Source organism: Synchiropus splendidus, chromosome 3 (genome assembly GCF_027744825.2).
Source record: "Synchiropus splendidus isolate RoL2022-P1 chromosome 3, RoL_Sspl_1.0, whole genome shotgun sequence".
NCBI classification, from domain to species: Eukaryota; Metazoa; Chordata; class Actinopteri; order Syngnathiformes; family Callionymidae; genus Synchiropus; species Synchiropus splendidus.
In genome coordinates this window covers 13,111,649-13,134,764 of record NC_071336.1, presented here as the reverse complement: position 1 = coordinate 13,134,764, position 23,116 = coordinate 13,111,649, and the positions used below count along the sequence as shown (strand labels likewise).

At 38.7% G+C, this 23,116-nt stretch overlaps 1 protein-coding gene across 4 annotated transcripts in view; it reads left to right on the top strand.

Moving 5' to 3' along the window:
• The first annotated feature begins 269 nt into the window (after positions 1-269).
• Positions 270-23,116, top strand: part of si:dkey-172j4.3 (diacylglycerol kinase delta) — a 49,630-nt gene continuing 26,783 nt past the window's right edge. Inside the window, exons 1-4 of one of the 4 annotated variants that reach the window (XM_053858385.1) lie at positions 270-1,033; positions 1,748-2,005; positions 3,769-3,873; positions 20,195-20,230. In XM_053858385.1, coding sequence (XP_053714360.1) covers positions 1,913-2,005; positions 3,769-3,873; positions 20,195-20,230 — 234 coding nt within the window. In that variant the 5' untranslated portion in view covers positions 270-1,033; positions 1,748-1,912. The remainder of the gene's footprint in view (positions 1,034-1,747; positions 2,006-3,768; positions 3,874-20,194; positions 20,231-23,116) is intronic. The other 3 variants (XM_053858383.1, XM_053858387.1, XM_053858386.1) reach the window with 3 other exon arrangements.

Genomic DNA, 23,116 nt, shown 5'->3' with positions numbered 1-23,116 from the left:
TCCACGGAGGACTAAACTCCCTGGTGGGTTGAGACGGTCATTTATCAAGGAGACTTGGCATTTATGAAGGAAACCATATTAAAAAAACAATAATAATATTTGACATGGGCATGCTATCTTGTTTTTTGCTATGATAAACACTTATTTCTTGTCAATTAATTTCATCAACACTTGCCCACCGACATGCCTTTATGTTGTCATCCTTGCAGATCTTTTTAAAGCCTTGCTCTAGAGTGTTATTGTCTGACAAGCACTCTGTCCATGGTGTTCTGTCCTCTGCCCAACACTGGGTAAAAGTGTTACCCTCGAAAAATGAAGGTCATCTCATTCAAACCAAACATCCGTGGCCACAGTGAAACCACGTATGGGCAAGTCTTACAGGGCTCGGCGTCCATTATCATTTATGGCCTGTGGAACTTACTCCAGTCTTGACGGCTCCTCGAGAGCTGCCGTCATGTGGCAGCAGCCTTGACCCACATTCCCTTCCTCTCGACAGAAGTCTAGTCAATTACGGTCGTTCTGATGTTTGTTTCGCATGTCCTCTGTCAAGATGAGCGGTTATGAATCTGGGAAACATGTTTTTCAACGCTCCCGCAGCAGCGCGTTTCTTTTTATAGGAGGTTCGCCTGCCTTGGTTTCGACGTGTGCTCGCGCGGGTCGTCTCTCCCGCGTGCGCCTGCGCGAGCGGTGTTTGCTCTCCGTTTAACCTCGGAACAGTGAACCGACTCTCTCCACCAGCAAGACGGCTTCGAATCTGTCTATCTCACTCCTCACCCCTGCTCCCCCGCTTCCTCCTCCTCCTACTCCACCTCCTCCCTCATCTTCCTACCTGATTCAGAGTCGCTCCGACGCTATGCGTATGACCGAGTCTCTCTCTGCGAGGCGAGAACCACCGGAGAGACCCGCTCGCCGCCGCTGAGGAACGGCCGCCCGCGAGCACCCACAGCCGGCTGACGAACAACCCAGGCCGGCTACGAGGAAGCGGGCGAACGCCGTCGCTAGAGGACACACAGGAGGAAATTAACGGGCGGAGGTAAACGACATCGTTACTTTAAGGGCTGTTGGGACACAATTGTGTGGCTGTCTGGTGAATATAGCATTTAATAGCCGCTCGATATCAGCGAAACTAGAGCTGGATGATGGAGGTGGATGCGCGGCAGCCGCTTCTGCACAAGCTGGTTTGAATGATCTTAGATATATTTTAAGCTTCCATGTGCTGTTGAGCAACGCTGCTGTCGTTTCAAAGGTGTTCTGAAAATTAGTGTAACAATGAATCACCGGACTGTTGATGGGAGTGCGCGTGGTGTTTCCGAAGCATACAGGTGCTCCCCATTTATGTTTGCTGACGATGTTTCTGTTGTCTGCTCTGTCCCATCTTCATCATCATCATCGGTGAAGCGCTTGTCTTTGCCGTCTTCCCCGATGGTCTTTCATGCCGTCACCTTTTCCATCCCATTCATTTTCATTAACACCATCATCCTGTCTGCGTGTCTGCTGTATCCGTCCCAACAACATGCTAGATTCCAAACTCAACAAAGTGTTTCCCCCTGACGTGAGTTGTGGTTTGGAGCACATCTCTGCACCTCCTATCAACAGCTCAGACAGACAGAATAGGGCCTGTTTTGGATACAGGTGTCGTTGCTGATTTCATGCGTGGGAGCTGTCAATCTCCTTTTCTGAATGACAGTTATAGAAACTCTCTGGATTTTTCCATGCAATCAATAATTGAATATTCCCTCTTTTGCAGACGTTGGAGAGATCAGCAACGAGACGAGAGCAAGATCCCAGACCTTACTTTCCCATTACTCTCCTTTCACTATTCCAAACTTTTTCACTCTTTTCTATTTCTCCTTACCTACACGTACCTTTCTCTCTTCCGTTTCCCCTTCTTGCTACTGTTGTTGTGGTGGTTATGGCGTCCAAACTCAATCCAAACGTCCTGTATGTGGCTGAGCCCACGGAGTCGTTGGGTTCAACACAAGCTGACTCCGAAAGATCAAATATCGTAAGTGCTGTTAGTTGTGCTATTTTATATTATGTTTTATATAAGACTATTCTAGAAATGTTGTATCCTTTTCTAAATCCTCTGGTAGATTATAAGAATTTCATCTTTAACTATTCATTTTTTGTGTTCAATGGTCTGAACTGCCAGTTTTTGTAGATCTGTTGAAAAACAAAAAATAACATCTCTGTAGCATAATTGCAATGAACTTAATAAACCAAAGACAATAAAAATATGGATACTAATTGCAAATGCAGAGAGAAATACTGCATTCGATATCTGAATTAGTTTTTTTTTTTACCACTACATTGACTTTAATGGTTGTATTAAACTGAATGTTTCAAAGCGACACTGCTGTTAGGGGTTATTGAATACTTTAATTGATATGAACAATCACTTCCCCAATTTTATATTTTTAGTTGTATATTATTTGCATGAACTGATTCTATTGCTGATCCGTTGCTAATCCTGGATGAGAAAATTTGTTCTACAATAACTCTACAGGCATAATTTACTTCTGCTAGATTTGTCATTAACTTTTTCCAATCTGCAAATGTTAGAATATCTGAACATGAGGACTCCAATGATCTAAAATAGAATACTGATTCATTTGATAACTTCCACTTATGGTGGGGCTTATGTCTTTCTTATTCCCTGCTGCTGCGATCATGATATGCTGAAAATGTGTGACTTGTAGTAATATTTGCAATGTGTTCCTTTACATGCACAAATGTATAATGACCATTTTGAAGAGTTACATGTACTACTGAAAACAAATTGAAACAATTGGACGTTTTATTTCAGCACATTTTTGCACAGAACAATTTTATATGATGCGGATATATAGTATTAATATATTTTATGTTGACTGAACTAATAATTTGAAATAATACAGATTGATCAAATGTTGTTATTAATGTTACCTTGATGGATGTGTTCCTTCAGAGAGGGAGGAACATTTTCTGTTTCAGGCAATGAAGTCTTAAGTGAGATATTTCACATTTTTATTATATTATTCACAGTTGAGCCTTGTTTTGATGTTGACAGATTTTTTTTATTTATTAAACAAATTCATCTGGGTGACAAATTTAAAGTTAAAAGATCAGTTGATAAATGTCATTATTAATTAAAGAGGACAGAATCATAAAACCAATCCAAATGAATCTACAAATAAGTAGAGATAAATAGCTTTTAAAAATGTAATTACAGCACACAACTGATATGGAGGTGGCACAACTGTCTAATATTTAACAGTAATATGATGATATAAAATTTGCATGAGGAGTGAACAGACAAAACGGTGCTGACAGAAGTGGTTGTGGTCATTGATAAAATAAGGAGGAAGTATCTGACTTTCAGCCAGTTTTGTGGCGAGATTTTGATCAAGAGTAGAACTAAGGGTGGTGAAAACACTGATTAAATATTTGCTATTGCACACAAACCAAGCAAACACTACGACACGCACAAACCAAACTAACACCACCAAAGGACTAATACTGTTTGAATCACAACCTGTTTAGTGTTGCCATGATTTATGTATTCAATGGTCCCTCTGAACAGGTCAGAAGAAGATGAGATTAATACATTGTACTAATTTGACAAGGGCAGATTTGCATTTGCTAGCACAGTCATCCCCACTCACTGAACTGAACCACTGTGTTACAGTTGTGAGAGTTCAGTTGCTTATGTCTCGTCACAGGATATTAAATATTAATGATATCACTTAATCTAAATGAGTGTAACTTCCGCCTCATTCTTGTCTCTAGGCAGGGGAGGCGGGAGAGGAGTCCTCAGACAGTGACGGGGAACAAGAAGAGACCTCACATAAGCTGATCCGCAAAGTGTCCACCTCTGGACAGATAAGGGCGAAGGTAAGAGAAACTGAGTAGTTTTGTCACTACCAATTTTCTTGTGTATGACTGTTGATTTTATTACGGCAAATATGAGTAAAACATGTTTGGTTTTTTATTTTTACTCAGATTTTGAGCTGGTTCAAACATCAGGTGCAGTTGCACACCTTCTTTTTAAGAGGTTTCCAGGCTTGCTTGTGTCCCTACTTTGGTTTGGAATAGTTGTTGGTAGTTGCTAGAAAAGGTTTCTGTACTGTAAATATTAACCAACTGACAGAGAACCTATTATTGTGGCTAAAACAAACAAATGGAAAAAAACTTGAATAATTCAGTCATCATTTGCTTTCTGGGATGTACGTATTAGATTTGTGTTTTCTTCTGATGGTGTGACATTTCTTTCAATAGTTTTAAAGTAAAAAAGACAAAAAAATCTAACGTTGAAATGACATTAATTATTATATTTTCAGTTTGAGGTTGCATACTCCCCAGCTATATAATTATATTATATGCCTTAATGACATCATTTAATTCAATGACTTGTATATGATTGTGGTGAAGAAAGATGATTTGCACTCACCTGTTACATGTGATTCAGTGTATTTTTATGTGACACCAGTCCTATTTTTACTGCAGGACATTCATATGGAGAGTATCGGTGGCCACCAGAACCTTCTTATATGTGGCGTTTCTAACGTGCGTCTAACTTGGATTTTATGTATAGTGTCTCTTTACCACACAAAAGACATTGCAAGGGCAGTTTGTTTATTTGTGTGTGGGCAGACTTTTTATACAGTTTACATGTGCATCTGAGAGTCGGAAAATATCCCCACCTTTTGATCAAAATCCAATGGTGCTCTGACATACAAAATGCTGGCATAGTAGTGAACTGGACCGCATTCCTGAACATTCTCCAGAATATTATATTCAGCCAACTCTGATTTCATATCTATCCTTAACTGGCAAACATATGAATCATCGTGTTTGTTATTGATTAACTAATAAGTCCAACATGAAATGAGCTCATGGCATCTGAGCACATTATGGGCCACTATTTGTTTTTAAATTGGTGCCCATTACCTACATTGAATGTCAACTGTAAATCATACCCTGATCAATAGCAGACACCAGATACTAGGCAACCAATGTTGCCATGGGGATTGCATTCCATAATGGCGAGCTTGTTCCTGGAGCCTATGGTGGTGTTGGATATCACTCTAATATCGATTGGCTACTCTGTGGATTGGAAGATGCTGTTAAATGTAAGCAGTTTTAGGAGGAGTTCATCATTCAACAGGTCCCTAACAAATTATCTTATTACAATGTTAATTAAAACACGGTAAATGTTAATGAAAAGAAAATATCAGTGCTTTTTGAAACACTTATTTTTTGAAGCATTTTGGCAATTCAATATTGCTTTCCAGAAGTTTGATGGGGGAAAGTGGAGCCCTTGAGTTTGTGCCAAGACATGTTTGTAAATTAAGTTCAACTCAATGAACTTCAATCAATGAGGTTTTACTGCCATGCTCATTTCCAGTACATTTCTGTCTTAAATACAAATCTTTATCCAAACAGTGACACCTAAGTGTTATAAGGATTACGTGTTTCAACAATGATTATACTATAGTACACAAGTATAAATGTTCAGAACCGGATGAAAAAGAACACGCCGTACCGAAGTGATGAACACAGCCTTGGCTGGCATCATATGTTGCAGGATTTTCCATCTGTCAATCAAATTTGACTGTCCAAATGGGTGTTGTGGATGTTTGTGTGCTGATTAGATTGTCTGTAAAATAGTCATCCAGTTCAGGATTATGCCTCTCTAACAATAACAACCAGGGCAGATTACTGTGCGTATGTGTGTGACTTATGTACTTTGCTGTATTGGGCTGCTTCTTTAGTAAGATCTCTCCCATCAAAACATCACCATTCTGTCAAGACTTGCCTGGTTTCGCCTTCTCCCGTTCCAAAGCGGGTTAGCGAAGCACTCTGCTGGTGAACTCGCTAAAGAGGTGCTAATGCTTTTCATCTGTGACACAACGTCCTGACACTCTGAGACTAATTCCTACCTCTGGCAAGTCCCGAAATAATTACGCAGATCCTGTGATAGCGTTGAAAGATGGGCTGTGTCATTTGTACTTACTCTTCGTGTAGAAGCTAATTAAATATCTTTGGGCTTTGAGACTTCGAGTCGTTGTGGTGACAAGGTTTCACATTCTCATGTTCTGTCCCTCAACCCTTGCAGTGTATTTTCAACCACGCGAGCAGAGTGAAGAGTTGGATAGTAAAACGTGATGGACAGCATGAATTCTGTGGGTCACTACTTTGTTGGAGGGAAAACTAAGCGTCAGACGTATTCTGTATGTACAAAGGCCACTTCAAAGTTGCTACAGAACTGCAGCTACTAGTTTTATTTGACAAGAATATGACACCCTCTGTGCACAAGAGATAGAGTTGGTATTGGCGTTATCTTCTCAGCATGCTTAAAATAGCTGTTCCGTTAATCAAGTAAACGGTCGCTTTTTTTTTTGCGCAAATATGCAACATTAGAAGTTAACCTAGGCCTGTTCAAATTGAGGCATTCATGGGAGCAATTCATGTGAGCAGGCTTTTACCTAGGATTTTGAAACAGGGCGTTCAAAGCTCCACCCCCAGCCAGTAACCCTGGCCCCAGCCACGATACACCAGGTCATCGACTGACACAAGCTGCTTTGCTTTATGAAAAAGAAATTGCTAACAGTCAATAATGAGTCAAATAATCGTTGAGATGAAGTCAGTAGCAGCTGCCACAATAACTAATTAATTAAAAAATATAGTTTTATAGTGATTCTTTCCCTTACTTAATAGCTAAATGTCTACAGTTTTGTTCATCTTCTTTCATATATTTATGCAAGATAAGCATACAGTTTTGTCAGCTGTGTATAGCCCTGTTAAGCTATTTTGCTCTCAGTCAGCAAATGCTGTGTGACACCCATCTCCCTGCGCTCCTCAGGGGTGTACACGGCCCTGGGGAGTGGGAGGAGCGGAGGGAGCGAGCTTTGTGCAAACCAAAAAAAGAACGGCAAACTATTCACCCGATTAAAAATCAGTTAGTTGTTTGGAACTGGCGGGCGGTTTCCTCCTGCCATCAGAGTCAGACATCCCATCAGTCACAGCGTGCTTCCATGCAGCAAGTGTGGCGAATCATGAGGTGTGGATAACCGCAAGATTACGTCGGTAAACAAATATGGTGGCCAAGCTATGGCTGCAAAAGGGTTGAGAATCTGCAAAATTACCGGGCAGAACACTTTTTTTCATGGAAACCAGTGTGTTGACAATACGAGTGGGGCGTTATACAGGCGCTAATGATCAGACATTTAGGGGGCCCTGCTGAGAAAAACTGGGCGTCATGTTCTGAATGCAGGAGGGTGACCGTTTTTTTCATGTTTTGCAGTCATGTTTATGGCGTCCTCAAGACACCCAAATGCACCCCTAGCTAAAAGCCTGCATGTGAGGATAGTTGGCCTTTTGGCAACCATCCAAAATAAAAGTACCAAATAACATTTGGTTTTGGATTATGTATGCAGTGTACATGAACCAGAAATTTCATTGAAATGACTCACAGCCAACATTGATTTCAAAGACTTCTGAAACATCTGATAAATTGCAGATGCAACATCAATTTCAGGGATGTGAAAAAAAGCCACTTCCACTCTGTGCTTTTCAAGTGCTGTCTGAAATCAAGGTCGATGCAGCCTTGGAACCTGCTGAACAGCTGAGTCAGTGAATCGCAAATTGATGGACAGATTTAAAGGTTTCATATTCTTGGAGCAGTTATGTTTTTTATTATTATTATTATTATTATTATTCGTTACCTATTTTGTATGAGAATGTTCCTGCCGAGATAACCGACTTGTGACATTGTTTCACTTTTTAACTAGGGCAGCACTATATATATATATATATATATATATATATATATATATATATATATATATATATATATATATATATATATATATATATATATATATATATATATATATGGGAGCATAAGTGTATTTGCATTGTCATATTGCGGTCTATTACCGTAACTCAGGTGACCAAAAACATTTGCCACATTTACCTCAGGTTGAGGCAATAACAGCAATATTAGGTGAGCACGGATTACCTTAGTGATCCAAAACTGTTCTATATTTATGACGATCTTCTTTGGGTGGGATCTTCTTTAAACTCATTCCTCACAGAGTCCTTCCCCGACTCTCACCTGCAGCATGAGGAGAGTGGGAGGGTCTGTCTGAGAGCTGACAGTTCAGTGACTCGCAATGACAGACCTCCGCAGAGACAAGAAATTTCTTTGTGATACTTAAATGAAGCAAAATAAAAGTGGAAAAGTTACGAAAAAGCAGCAATATATCGTACTGTCCTGCGATGTCACTATTGCACATGCACACATCGCGATGACGATGATTTAATCGATTATTGTGCAGCCTTACTTTTTACTTTAAACAAATCATTTGTCTGATTCAAATTTTTAGATTACCCCGCAGCCTTTCTTTCTCAACTGTAAAAGGAGGCGAAATCACAAGACATAGTATTTTGAACAACTTCTTTTAATGCAAATTACGGTCACATAAGATACAGCCTGAAAATTCTGTCTTCTTTCTGTTTACATGACTAACCTCCAAAAAGAGTTAATATCTTGGGTGATAAAATTTGCAGTTCAATTTATAATTTCCATTTTCTTTACCCCTCTGCTTGTTAGGATTGCTCTGACAGGCCTCTGCGGAAGTATAATCTCTCCATCTGGTCGTTTGTCTGCTGTCATGTCTCCCTGCTGGACATGCCTGGAAAACCTTCCAAAAAAGGCACCAACCATCCTCCGAGTGTTCACCCAATATGGGCTCATACATCTTTGATTTCGCGTTTTCAATCGTGACCCTTGTCCATCTGGCTATTTTAGTGCAGTTTGGTAAATCACCTCCTCCTTCTGATGTATTTTATTATAGCGTTGAATTCCCTTCAACTTTCAAAACATTTTTATTTGTTTAAATGGTATCTAAGATGTGGAAATAGTTATTATAATTAGGGTATGTTTTGCTAGTGTAATCCATTAAAAACACAATTGCTTTGCTAAAACAACTTGAGGACTTAATATTTGGCAAAATTGGTACACAGACATTTTTGTTACATAATCCCTTCCACAGTGTATCCAACAAATGAAACTGATTTCCTGGTTGGCATTAAAGGGCTCGTATTATGCTTTTCCATGTTTTAAGATCAATGTGTAGTGTTTGCCAGGTAAAATGACATATATTGACGTGTAAAAGAAAGATGCCAATTCACTCTAGGCTAATGTATAGGACATTTCTGTGAAACATATGTTGACAGAAATGTCTTGAGTTTTGGCATCAATATTTTACAACGGTTATTTGACACCAGTTGGAGGTCAGAGGTGACAGTGAATTAAAGAGGAGCTGCTGAGTTCATTTCAGCCTGAAATAGAAATATTTAGCACAGTTAACTGAACTTTTGCTGTGAAGGATACACAACTAACTCAACTAAAATTGTATGTCCAAAACATAGTAGAAAGGAGGTGACATTCATCCTGTCTGGCTCAGCAACAAAAGGATTTCTCACCAGCCCTCCCCCTGTTTTTGCAAGTCATTTGTTAATTATTTGGGAAAGGAAATGTTACAAAAGGATAAAATGAGGCGGAAGAGCAAACAGCTTTGGTGAGGTGGGTTTATGTCTGGCATCACTAAAAGCTCAGGCTTTGAGTAAGCCAATTTGGCAACCTGGACCGGAGCTTGTCCTTTCAATTTTCTCCTTTTCAAAGGATACATCCATTGTCCTTTCGCTGTTTTTCTTTTGTCGTGTTTTATATATTTGTTCCCAGCAAAGTTCCCACTCTGCATCAGTGTGCTGCTGCCACCTTATCACTCCCTTCTTGGGTAGATTTCGCTCCTCACCTGCCCTCATTCTGTTAATTATGGTGTCCTCTCATTCCTTTTCTGCCTGCATTGCTGACCTCTTTCTGGACTTTGTTACCTTTCTGCCCCAGGGTAAACCTTTGCTGGAATTGGTATCCTACTATAGTTGACCCCTTTACTTTTGCCCTCTGCAGTTGTTGAACTTTTCACCTCTGAAAAAAGTCTGTCGCTATTACAGTGGGACCTCTAAGGCCCTGTTTAGACATAGCCGGCTACTTTTAGAAACAAAGAAATATCCCTCCGTTTGCATCCTTTATTTATACAGAAATGGACAATTTGCCTATACAGACCATGCGTTCCAAAAACTCCCACCAGAACGTGGATCTTGAAAAAACTGCTTGTTTGTGTATAAACTGAGCAAAACGGAGGAAACGCAGGCAGTTGACGTCACAGTAAGCGATAGAGTTGCACTCACAAGTATCATTTAATTTTTTTTGGATTATTGATTACTTCTTAAAAACACTGTAAGTGGCCTTGTTAAGTTTGCCCTTTGGAACTGGATCCTGGTATAATGCATTCATTCATGAATTCAAGTGAATGCATAAAGAACTTGTGCCAGTCGCAAACCTTGTGAACCTCAGGACTGTCCTCTGACCACTGTGCTACCGCGAGTTCATGCGTGTGGGAGCTCAGAATCTTCATACTGCCATTTTACGGCATGTCTTGTCAGGAGATGTACTCGAGTTGGGGTAATGACCCAGTTTGGTGTAATTTTTACAAAAAGAGACTAAGAAGCCATTTTATTTTTTTGATATATTGCACGAGGCGGCCATAAAACGTATATGCAACACACATTCCGTAATGTAAACGTTCCTGTGACAGCTAGTTATAGATTCTCAAATTAAATAACTTAATAATTTGATTTTTCAAAGCATAGTATTCTTGACGTGTGGTATCTGCTAATTCATTTTGCGTTTGTGCGTGAGGCTGCACCTACTTTGGAATACAGAGTGCCTTACGTGTCAGTCTGCGGGTCGGGACAGAAAATGTACTAAAGATCAACATCCACAGTAACACATTGTAGTATGCTGTATGAAAAGAGCGCCATCCCATGGCTAACCCTAACCCCAACCTCTGTCTTTTACACAATGTGCTGCCCACGATGTCAGGACATGCCACTGATGGTAGAACGTGCTTCAATTGAACGCCTCATGCGTCAACATCTGCCTCAACATAAGGCTCTAAAGTCACTTGAAGAGAGTGGCTGTTTGACACCTTGGGAGAGTGAATGTGTTATTTTACATCTGTGGAAATGACTCATTCACATTTCAACTTGGGGAACATCTCGGAGAGTCATAGGAGGAGTGCTAGTTATAAAATAAAATCTTAAACTTTGTAACACAACCGTTTGCCTCATAACAATTTATTAGAGGCTTAAAATGATAACTGTCATCCCTAGTATTAATGGAATCCAGCTCTATTTTGCAACAGTTGCTGTATTTGTATCATTTCTGTTTTATGTAGTTCACAGTGATTCCTTATCAAAAGCCTTTTCTACCAAAATAGCAGTTCACGTTATATAACCAGTTGTATTTTTGGTGTTGTGAGTGGTGACCAACAGGTATCACATTTTCTTCACATCCCCGCATATTCTTTCCTTTGCCGCTTTGGAAGTAAAGCCCACAACATTTGTTCATTTTTTTTTCTCCCTCTCAGTGCTGAAATCTGTGTGGGTGTGCACAGCAATGAAGATGAGTGCATGTTATAGATGTTGGTGTGTGTCTGTGCGTGCGCATAAAAACATGGCATGTGCTGTGCGTGTGTGCGTGCATGTCTGTGTGGGATGCAAACTGAAATGGCTGGGGAAGAGTGGATGAGTGTGTGGGATGGCAAGTGTTGTGTGTGTGCGCATGCTTTGATTTATGCCCTCGGCTGCATGTGATACAGCTGCAATAGTGTGTGGGTCAATACTGAGAGAAAGACAGGCAGGGAAAGACAAAAGAGATGGAGCGCGAGCGGAAACACAGACAAGTTGGATAATAGAGACACCGATCGACAGTTATATAAGAAACCTTCACTACAACGGTTTAGCCTATGGGTGAGAGAAGCAAATGTTTCTGAAACACTTGGTCCAGAAGATTTTCAGTGCTTTCTTTTCTAACCTGTCATTGGCTTCCATTATTTTCATCTTGTGTATTTGTTTTGCGTTAATAAAATGATCATGTTTTTTTCTTCATCATCATTGAAGGTGGGCATGTTCCCCTGCTCCATTCCTGACTTTGTTCAAGTGACACATGTATGAGATAAGTAGTGGTGAAATTATGCATTAAATTTGGGGATCTTTTAAAGGGTAATGACATTCAAGCGTATCTGTTTACTGCTACATATCAGGGGGTTCTTATGTCTCACACACCCTTTAATACTTATTGATGCAACAGGCATTCCTGCTGTATGTCATCAAATATCAAGCTCTGAAAAAGGTGGCTGTCAATTAAAACAATCTCTGTAAAACAAGATCAGAAATAATTTGACAATGGGAAAACTGGCATCTTTTTTGAATACTGTAAGTCATAATATCATTTTGTATGAAAGCCACACATTGCTCTACTGTTTTTCTATTCCGCTGCTGGTTTGACACTATGTATACTTAGTCTTTCCTGTAATGCAGTACCATTCTTTCTAACAGCTTTATCTTGATCTGTTTCTTCTTCTCTATTACCAAAAATAGATCCACCACAACTTTTTGCTTTTTTCGCTTGCATTTTTGCAACCACTTATGCAGGAAATAGAAGATTGTTTACACGCACATGGCCTTGCAATTTGGGTGTCTTGCAGAAGCATGTTTCCAGTTTGTTAAACTCTGAATCCGTTATTTATTTATTTCCACTTGATTTTTTGTGGTGTGTTTTGATTATGCATGCAGTGATGAGGCTTTCATTTTGTTGAAACTAGTTGTGCCACAATTAATGCTCAAAACATTTTGAGTTAATGGTATGTGGTTATGTAGTGGCTAAAGCTTATTTGGTAACAATGTGTGCAGGTGTGTGCACGAGTCAATAAAAGCAGGTGTCACTGCTATAGCTGCTTAAACGGTGTGTGTATGTGTGTGAGGTAGATCAGAGGGTGAAGACTCTGGCCACTGGCCACTACCTTCCTTTTCAGCTTTGCAAGCAGTACAGTCAAGCTGGAGCTAGATAGTTTTGAGTTGGGCACCTGACCTGGACCATGCTCAGTTGGGATGAAGTAGGCAACAAAACCCAGTGCAAAATGATGCAGCTAAGTGTAAGTGGACTTTCTCAACCATTTAACCTTTAAAAGCGTTATGGTAAAAAGCAGGTTTTCCAGGTCTCCATCAATCTGACCTGGATGTGTATCAGAGACTTTGGGGATAGGAACTCTGTTTTTGTGTCTGTTGAAGTGAAGTGCAGTGTAGTTTTGATTACATTTTTTTTGTATTATTTTACAGTGTGTATATGCTATATTTCTGTTGTGCCTTTGGTGGGATTTGCATTTCTGTGTTAGTGGGTGTGTTGGGCGCTGAGTATCTATGGTGAAGAGAGAATCTGATTTGTTGTTGTATTTCTCATTCTGTATTGATTTATTAGCTTGAGGAGCATCTGTCCAGAAACTTAAGTTAATAACTGCTGAAACAAAAGATTTAAGAAGACAACCTCACTATATGGACAGCACTATCACTTCAACTGTGCCCTACGCCTTCACCATCAAAGTTGAAAGCGTTGATCGATCCTGAGGAGAGAAAAAAAGGGTTAGCTACATCATTAAATTTTCTACAAGACTTTAATATCCCTGTCTAGATCACTTGTAATAAACTTTTTTATCATACAAAAATGTAAAATAAATGTTGGCCTCAGTCAAAAATTGTTTGGCAAGGTCAATCCCACTCACTTGTTGTCACATACGCATGCTGCAGGCTTCCTTTTTTTTTCAGTAAAGGACACAAAAGGCAACTTTCCCAACGTCAATATATGACGCCATGGGAGTGAGAGTGTGTTGCCTGACCTGTCAGAATCAAATGTTTGAGAATATTTGCTCTGAGAAGTAAAGGAATTGTCTTTATTAAGCCTGCAGGATGGCGCTCCTTTCATGAATGGTTTCATTACAATGTGTGTCGAAGTCTAATGTAAGTCTAATGAGGGGAACATGTTTGAGTGAAGGTGTCAATCTAGTTTGATAGTGTCCACCAACCCAATTTCTGACAACTGACCTTTAGAAATATACATAACAAACAAAGTCTCATATTATAATTGTCACAGTAATGATTTATTTTCACACATCAAACATTAAAACAGCCCTGCTCTGTCCTGTTTGAAGACGTTGATCTCTGCACAGGGTCTGATTGTATTGGTCAGAGGCTAAAGAGATTTAGACATTAAACAGACTTTCAGGTTCTTTATGTCCTGTTTGTCTGGCATGAACGCTAAATCAATTAAATCTCCAGTCTGTCAGTTCAAAGGGTTGGACGCGCTAATGTTAGAAAGCAGACCAGCTTACTCACTAATCTTTCCGAGGGCACTTTAAATAATATTATTTATTGACCCACGCCAGTGCGTACAGTTTTCTTTGTATTTATTTTTTTATGCCCTTTGACCTCAGGCCATCTGTGCTTTAATGTCCTACACTGTGCATTTATCTTAGTTGACCTCCACAGGCTTTCCAAAATAGAGTTGCTTTGTTTAAGGACACAATTGGCTCAGAAAGATGAGCACAAGAGGTTTTATAATCATATTAGGAAGCACAGCTCTTCCCCAAGTCACGCCAATGCCAGATTCCCTCCATTTCATTCTCTATTTTCCTCTCTGCCTTTTGTCTGGAGCCGATTCAGTCCCTTTCTCTCATTAGTCAGCAAGTGCGGCCGATCCAAACGGTGAATCACATTAGAGTTACACTTCTTGGCAAATTCTCAGAAAGACATCAAATCACCTCAGTATTTCCAGCCATTCAATTCCAGTAATTAAGTCATACTAAGCGAAAACAAACATGCTCATGCAAGACCCAAAATGCTAACTCCGAGGCATACTGCAAAAACTTCATGTAAACAGGATCGAAAGATAAATTGCAGCATTTGTCAAGAGTATGATAAGTGCTTACAAAAGTAGACATTTTAAGTTGTCGTGCTGAATTGATAATCAATGTCATGGCTTTTCATGTGACCCCCTGATTTGTGGAGCAGCACTACGGATGTCTCAGTTAGGGCTCCGTACCGAAAGGATATAACCAGTCAGGCTTGGACCTTGATCGTATGCTAGTGTTGCTCTGTTAAATCATCACTCAAATCGCAAAGTTTAAACTTAGCGTTGTGTTTCTGTCCATTTTGTTTGATTATGTGGATTTACATTTTCATTAAATGATATTTCAAAAATAATGTATGAAGAGCAATCTGTCTGTTTCCACAAACATCAGACTGGTTTTGGCTTCCAGTAAATGATACTGACTACTGGAATTTTTAAGCTCATTAAGCTAAGCTCATATGACCCTTATTTTAGTTGATAAGTAGTTCAGTATTTGCCTTCTCAACAGTTAGCGTTCATGGTAAAGGCCCAAAAATAAGACCAATCTTTCTATTGGACATAAGTACAGAAAAGAAGTTGCGTTTGGCTTGACTGTCATTCTGTGAAGGAGCAGATGTTTTCACTAAGAGAAACCACATCCTTTTTATTTTTGGTTGAACACGTGGAGTCAACTCGGAGTTGCTCAAATATCAGTGTTAACAAAGACAAATGGCAGAATGGCACAAAGGGAGTGTGGCACCTTGTTACTGAGGGAGACCACATTGTGTTTAATAAGAGTGTGTGTCTTCAGAACATTTTGGCCACGAAAGATTGACCTCCATTTAGGTCAAAAGAAAGACATGCCCTACATACAGTGAATGTGTGTTCATGAAGGGACAGCGAACACAATCACAGAGATGCACAAACCCACACCGACCATAACTGCAGAGTGAAATTGCTTCACACATATTCAGAGGCAATCATGCATTAACCTGTATGCACCTTCACATTGTGACGGTGCCCTGATTTGAAACATACATATGCCATTAAAAGTGTGTTCTAATCTATTTTGGTCACCTAATGTATTTGGTATTTACACTGATATCTGTGAACATTAGATCATTACTTTGCAACCCCGCAGTGCAATTCTCTGACTGAATATATTTCTTTAAAAAAATGTTTGTGCTTCTATGCTTATTCACGTGTTCAGTCGCCTTTGTAAATCCTTTTCTTTGCACTCAAATGGCCGCATTCTTCTCTCTGCGTAAATATGATTAGCTTGACATGTGTTGTACCAGACGTATCATTCAGTCATCCCCTTGAGAATTTCAGGGGCGGTCGTGGCTGATACATGATACAAACAAACCTTTTTTAAAGATGTATTTAGCATGAAGGCTCCTTTTAGTTATTACTTAAACTTTGCATGCAGAAAAACATACACAAATGCTGTTGCATTATTTATAGTGTTATGTTTTTTTTGTTATTTACAGTGAAATAATGATGTATCTAAAAATGTTACTGGTCTGGACTATTGACATAAATGGAGGGGTAGCTCATCAAATGACCTTCTAATTTGACCTAAATGTCAAAGTACAATGAGCTGTTATTTCAAATGACATTTAGTAGGTGAATGTACAAATGTTAATGATAATCAATATTGCAAATGCTGGTGATACCATGTAGACATGCTGTGCATTTCACACTCCTCACACTTCTCTTCTCATGTCTTCTGTGCTCGTAGTGTAGGATTCCCCTCCGTGTAATAAACAGACAGTCTGAGGAGATGCACAGATGAAGGGTTCTATTTCACACACATGCCAAAGTTTGTCAGGCTTTCTCCACCGCTGCAAACCACTCTCTTTTTTCGCCGAGTCTATTTTTGTCCCAACATGTCTGTTTGAGGAAGCTGAACTCATTCTATTCTAGCTCGTTGGTAAATCCCCTCCTCCTTTACTGTACATACTTCAGCATAGAACACATCTCTTTTCCCTTGCTATGCAGGCTTCTTATTCTTTATCTTGTTAGTGTTTCCTCTTCAAATTTACTGTCACTAGAGATCTGTTGCTCCTTCAGGTTTTTAATAGTATGAGTCTGCCTTGCTTCCTTTCATTTACATTTCATCTCTCTATAATAGCTCATTTACTTTTCACAAGCATGCTCAATTTCATATTTGTCCTCAAGCGTAGTACATGCTAGACCCCTTAAACACTTGCAACAAAAGTTAAAACATTTTTGCTTTTCACCGTTATCCGTATAAAATTACAACAATAATGGTAAGTCAGTTTTAGTAAGCATATTGTATATTAGTTAATGTTCTTACCCCATCTTACTGTATGAAGAAGTGAGGATTTATTATTTAAAAAGCAACGTATGTTCATGTGTTTATATAAAAAAGAAAATCCACACGTAACACAAAAAATGTAACATGTTGTGCTAGAAAGGAGGATCACAGTAAATTACCAGAATCACTTTTGAAATGTGATCACTCAGTTAAAAAAACAAAAAAATAGTGTCATCATTGTGTGTATGGACGCAATATCAAATAGTAGTATTTAATTTCTGAGCTAAATTAATCAGATAAGAAGTTTTTCAGCAGCAGTCATGGTGTGAGGTCAGTGTTGTTGACACTCTGTCACACTGTTATCTTTCGGTGTCCAAAAAGGACTACAGAGACTGTTGTCCATTTGCTCTCACAAAAACAACAACAGTAAGCCCAAAGAATCCAGCCACAAGAATTCAAGCACGGCGCACTCGCATCCAGCTCTAATAAAAAAACAGTGCAAACACTGGCTCCATTTTTAGATCCTCCTCTGGGTCACTGAGTCTAAATATAGACGTCATTTTCTTAAACAAATATAGCATCAATGTCTTGGATTCTTGTCAAACACTGGACATGTGTTTCCACGAGTGGGTGTGTTGTGTGCTTCACGTTACATGTGCTCTCATAGGTTATGTTGAGTTTAAACTGATTATTGGAGGAAAAGAAAGAATGATCAGTGAGGGAGCTACACGTTAGTCAGTTTTTATGTTTTTATTAGTGCCTCTTTTCCTGCTATAAAATGTTGGTCACCAACAAAGAAAGCTCTTCTGCATGATAAGATACCAAATGCCTATCATAGAAACTTGATGTGGTTCAACAGAAGTATACACAAGACCTTGCTAGTAGGCAATTTCATTTAAGCAAACAAAGTGTATTCAATGTGAGAAAGTTTCTTCAGGATTGCCACACTTGAACAGTTCAATCTGGGTTTGGTCAAAGTTTCATAATGGTCTGTGCAGGGGTGTGTGACACATTTCATGAGAACATCCTGGTTGAAACACCTCTGTAATACTTCCTTAAAAAAAAAAAAATAAAAAGGATCTACAATTTCTGCAAGTCACTACAAAGTGACATTGAAGATGCCTTATACATTAACACAGCTCATACCGTAGGTGCATTCTGAGTGCATCATCCTTACTACCTTTAATATCTCAGTCCCACGTTAAACTTGTATGGAAAATATAACTTAAGATCAGTATTAAGCCTGTGCTTTTCTATTAACACAATATTATGTTGGCATTTTTTGTATGAAAAAAAGCCCCAATGCATTTCTGAAATAAATATGTGTACATGGATCATACTTTTGCACTATTCCAATGTTCAAATATGTCCATATGTGTTGTTCTTAACAACAGAATTCAAATAAACATAAGCATAAACATTGAATGTTTAAAATAGTAGGTCAAAGATTCCTATCAATTTGGGGGTGTACTTAAAAGAAAATAAGAGAAATAAATTTAAAATGTCGACACAACAACTACAGATCTTTGTTGGTATCTATTTGAAGTATGATTTTGAAAAAAGAGGTTTGGCAACCTGTACAGATCAAAATATCAAGTGATGTGATAAACAGGCTAAATAATCCAAACTTGAATCGCTGATGGTGCTTTTAATCCTCTAGGTCAAGCCGTTTAGACCAGCAGACTGTGCAGGATGAGTTATATTGGGCAAAGTGAAAAAGCAGATTATTATGGTCTAGTTACATGATGAAACCTGGACAAAATTGAGACAAGGTCAATGATGGTGATCAGTGATATGTTCCGGAAAGGCTTTTAGCAGTAACTGCTTGCGTTCTGGAGGAACACTTGAATTGAAGCAGACCATTTTCCTAGTCACATGGTTGGTTAGAGTTCACAGAGGTTTTAACGTGGAATGTGATTCATGACCAATGCCACTGCAAGTTAATGAAATTCTTGTCATTATTTCGAACATATAGGATAGAATGCATAAGATTCTGCAACCATCTTGTTTGGCTTTAATGGAAGGACCTTTTTTCTCTTTTGTCAAAACATCCACCCATCTCTGCGTGGCAGAGGTTATAATAACTGTATTAGGGCTCTGTCCTTTTGTTTTGCTTGTTTGTCAGTGTGTTTGTTAATGGAATAACTAAAAAAATGAATGAACCTATTTGCTTTCTGGGGTGGCTATGACTTGATTTTGGTGGTGTACTGCAGGTTCGCTTGGATGTACGATTATTTTAGAGAATAATCCCCATTGTTTTTCCAATGAGACAAATGGCACATCCAGTCAGCTCCTATTATACCAGGAAGAAGAAGCTGGTTAGTTTAACTTAATGAAACACTGGGTAGAATCCAATCTTTGTATTATATCATCCTTCATGGCTTCTTCTTCATGTAACTCGTGTATCGCTTTTTGCGCCTATGATTTTCAATCTTCATTATTGAAGTTTTCTTGCTCCATTTAAATCTACATTTTCTTTCGGTGGTAAGAGTATATTTTGTACATTTTGCTTTGCTTTTTTCAGTTTCATGCAGTTTTTGTACTTCGGCCATTGTTTGGGCAATGTCTTATCAATTCAGTCCATTGAGTTTTTGTATTGTCTCCTTAATTGAAATCCTTTTTTTCTGTATATCCATAATTTTCGTTCTGCTTATGACCATTTGCCTACTCCCTGTTTTGCTCTGGTGGCATCTTCCTGTGGCTTAGCTGTTTTCTGTTCTGAGACAATTTTCTTTGCAACCTTTGATATTGGTAGCATTTTGATATTGTCTTTTCCTGATCAACCTTTTCTTTCTATCCCAGTTTAGGACTGGCTTTGCAACTAGTATTTGGGGAAAAAAAGTGTTTAATCTTAATTTTGTGTCATTTTAAAAAGCCTCATTCAGCCATTTTGTGTGGTGCCTTTGATGGTGCCTCTTGGAAAAAGGAGTCTCCGTAGCACTGCATTTGCTGTGGTTTCCATTTTGTTAACTTATTACAGTGACAGAATTCACTCATTGGGTTGTGCAGTAATGCTTGTATTTTTTCTGTGTAGTGTAAGTTGCATGATTCTGTCATAAGGTATAACATTTATTTAATATTCACATAGTTCACATTAATGTTGTTTCCTGTGGAGTGTACAAAGCTCATTTGTGTTACAGGGTTGTAGACAAGAAGAAGATACTTTTGCAATCCAGGTAAGATGCTATTAATAACCAATAAATGATGCAGGGAAATTCATCATGTGCTTGCCATTACTAATACAAAACACTCTAATATCCATGTATAACGTCCCTGGCTTATTGTAAGTGTCAGTTTTGGTATTTTAGTCTTATTGTAATGGGGAACAATGTAAAAAGTCAACAGATTACACATTTGTTAAAAATAGTATTCAAGATGTTGAATTAAATTTGAAGAGAGCGGAGAGCAGTCAGGGATCTTGGGATAGAGGGGATGAGGAGAAAGAAGGCTGAGGTATTGTTGTCAATCAGGATAAACAGACGGCTTGAATAGAAGTGGGATGGGCCGAAGGATGAAATGGCAATGATATTGATCAGTGGGAGAGAATGAAAGTTAACAAGGGGGAGAGTAGATTCAGATGAAAGCACAACAAATAACATAAAAGAGAGGCTGTAGAAGAAAAGTCAAGGTAGTAATAGACTAGGAAATCTATCTGTGCCCTACCTTTGCATTTCTCAGTGGATGTCTCGAAAACATTGGCCTGTGCTTTCAGCGTACTAGAACTCAAACACCATCAGCTTGTCACTGTTGTCTGCCATGATAATCATTACCCTACTTCTGTAGTGAATGAAGTAAACTTCTAACATCTAACGCATTTTCTGAGAAATAAATAATAATAAATGCATTATATGTTTTCATTTCAGATTTAAAATGTTAAAAAGTAATTGACAAGGGCAGTTAGTAAAAGCATGAATTTGAGCATGAATGACAGCAAGTATCCCCACTTCAAGAATGGATCTGAGGTCCAATTGCTGAAATTGATAATTCACTTATATCTACAGATTTAAAAATCACAATATCTTCTTTTTTGCTCAACTCATCTGACTCACGTTCTGAGTTTACCTTTGGAAAAGTATCAAGAATCAAGTACTGAAACAGGTCTGGTACTGGCCGTGATTTTAACTTAAAAAAAAAAAAAAAAAAAAAAATTAAAAAAAAGATATATATATGTTGTAATAATAAATGTAATAATTAATTTAACATGCTAGTATTTTTATTTGTAAGAGCCCAGCGTTAATAGCCATGGATACAGACAGCAGCAGAAAAATAATTGTCCCAGCTTGATTATATTTCACCTGGCCTTGTTCTAGCCCAGACTCTCACTGCTAGTGAGGGTCTGGGCTGCTTTATCACATTTGGTAGTTCAGTGGAACCAGTGCTGCTCAGACATGAGCCCAGGGCGGTTTTCTTCTGTGCTCTAATGTGACACTTTTTTTTACAAACAGTGCTTATGAAGATGACCCACATTGACACTCTTGCCTGCAGGCTTCCTTTGTCTCAATACAGAATTAATGGTAACAACTTCAATTCCATTAAATATTTCATGACTAAGAATTATGTGATAAATTGTCTTTCTGTTGGGTTAAACTGCAACGGTCGAATCAAATAAACAACGTACATGAATTTGTGTTGGCTTACGGCAAAAGGAAAGTATGTTGCTCAGGACTAACCTGGGCCGTGACCGTTTTTTTTTTTAAATCTTGCAGAGCTAAGACAATATGAGTTGAACAGTAACTACACTAACAGTAACCGTAACTAACTTGACTCAATTTGGAGTCATAGTTCTTACATATTACATAGTACATAGTACTGCTAATATAGCAAATGTGGACTGTTAACAAGGAGCACGTTTGCATAAGCCAACCTTTTCTTTGTTTTGGTGGACTGAAGAGAAGAACTAGAATAATTTCCATTTTTACCAGGGTCGCTGCTTGTACATTTTTCAAGATTGCCTCTACCAAGTCACCAAGGCACTCAGGGCGAAATGAAAAACTGACACTCCAGCTGGAGCAAGTACTCAACATTTTATTGGAAATGCAACTATTCTAAGCCAGGTTTCAATATGAGCGACATGATCAGACAAGAAACATAAAAGCAAAAAGGAGAAAAACAAAATTAACATCCTCAGAAGTGATGCGTGTTGTTTTTAGGAATGTGAAAAGTGTTTTACAAGTGCTTCAATGTGAGGATACAAGCAGAAAAAATATATAACGTTATAATGATGTATACATAAGGACTGCCATGGAAATGTGTGTGTCACCCGTGTGTGCGTGTGCGCATGAGTGTGCATGTCCACAAATGTCTGAACTGACGCTTGGAGTACATGATCTCAAAATATTGTCAACGTTTTGGCAACACTAATTGCACGATCGGGACACATAAAGAGATTTTAATCGTGACAATAAAATAGTACAGAATTCAATTTACGTTTGCAGTTAGCAATTCCCACAGATTGTTGGGGTGACTGATGAAAATAATAAAAAATCTAAAGCCAGAGGTTGCCATGGAAATCACTCACCTCAGAGAACAATTGTAGAGTGAGACTGTTTTGTTTTTGTCGCTCGATCTGTCAGCTCTCTCTCGATGTATTTCATGTGTCCCATAAGCTGTGCCGCAAAATCCTCAGAGATAAGAAATGGTACAGTTTGACAGCCCGGAACCATAATGCATTAAAAACACTCTTTTTAGAACAGGTCTTCCTGGTGTTTTCAGTACAAGTGGTTAGTGAAAAAGAAAACAACAGCTAATTACATACATTTGTTAGTGCTATGCAACGTTCACTGATCTGTTCTTACACCAATGTATTTTGAGTCTGTGTGTGCATATCTGAGGATTATGCGCCATCAGAGCCAGATTGTGTTTGTCCGTATGTTGCAAGGCAATCCTCCCTCCCACCAGCCAACAGCAAATTTAATGCCCTTCAATGCACAAGCCATACTGACTGTAGGAAATATAGATATTTTTAAATACTGTAGACACAAACTCATAGTAATAAGGAATATGTTTGGATTCACTGTGTCATTGTCTGTGTGAAACTGATACTCTGACAGGTTTTTTGAGGC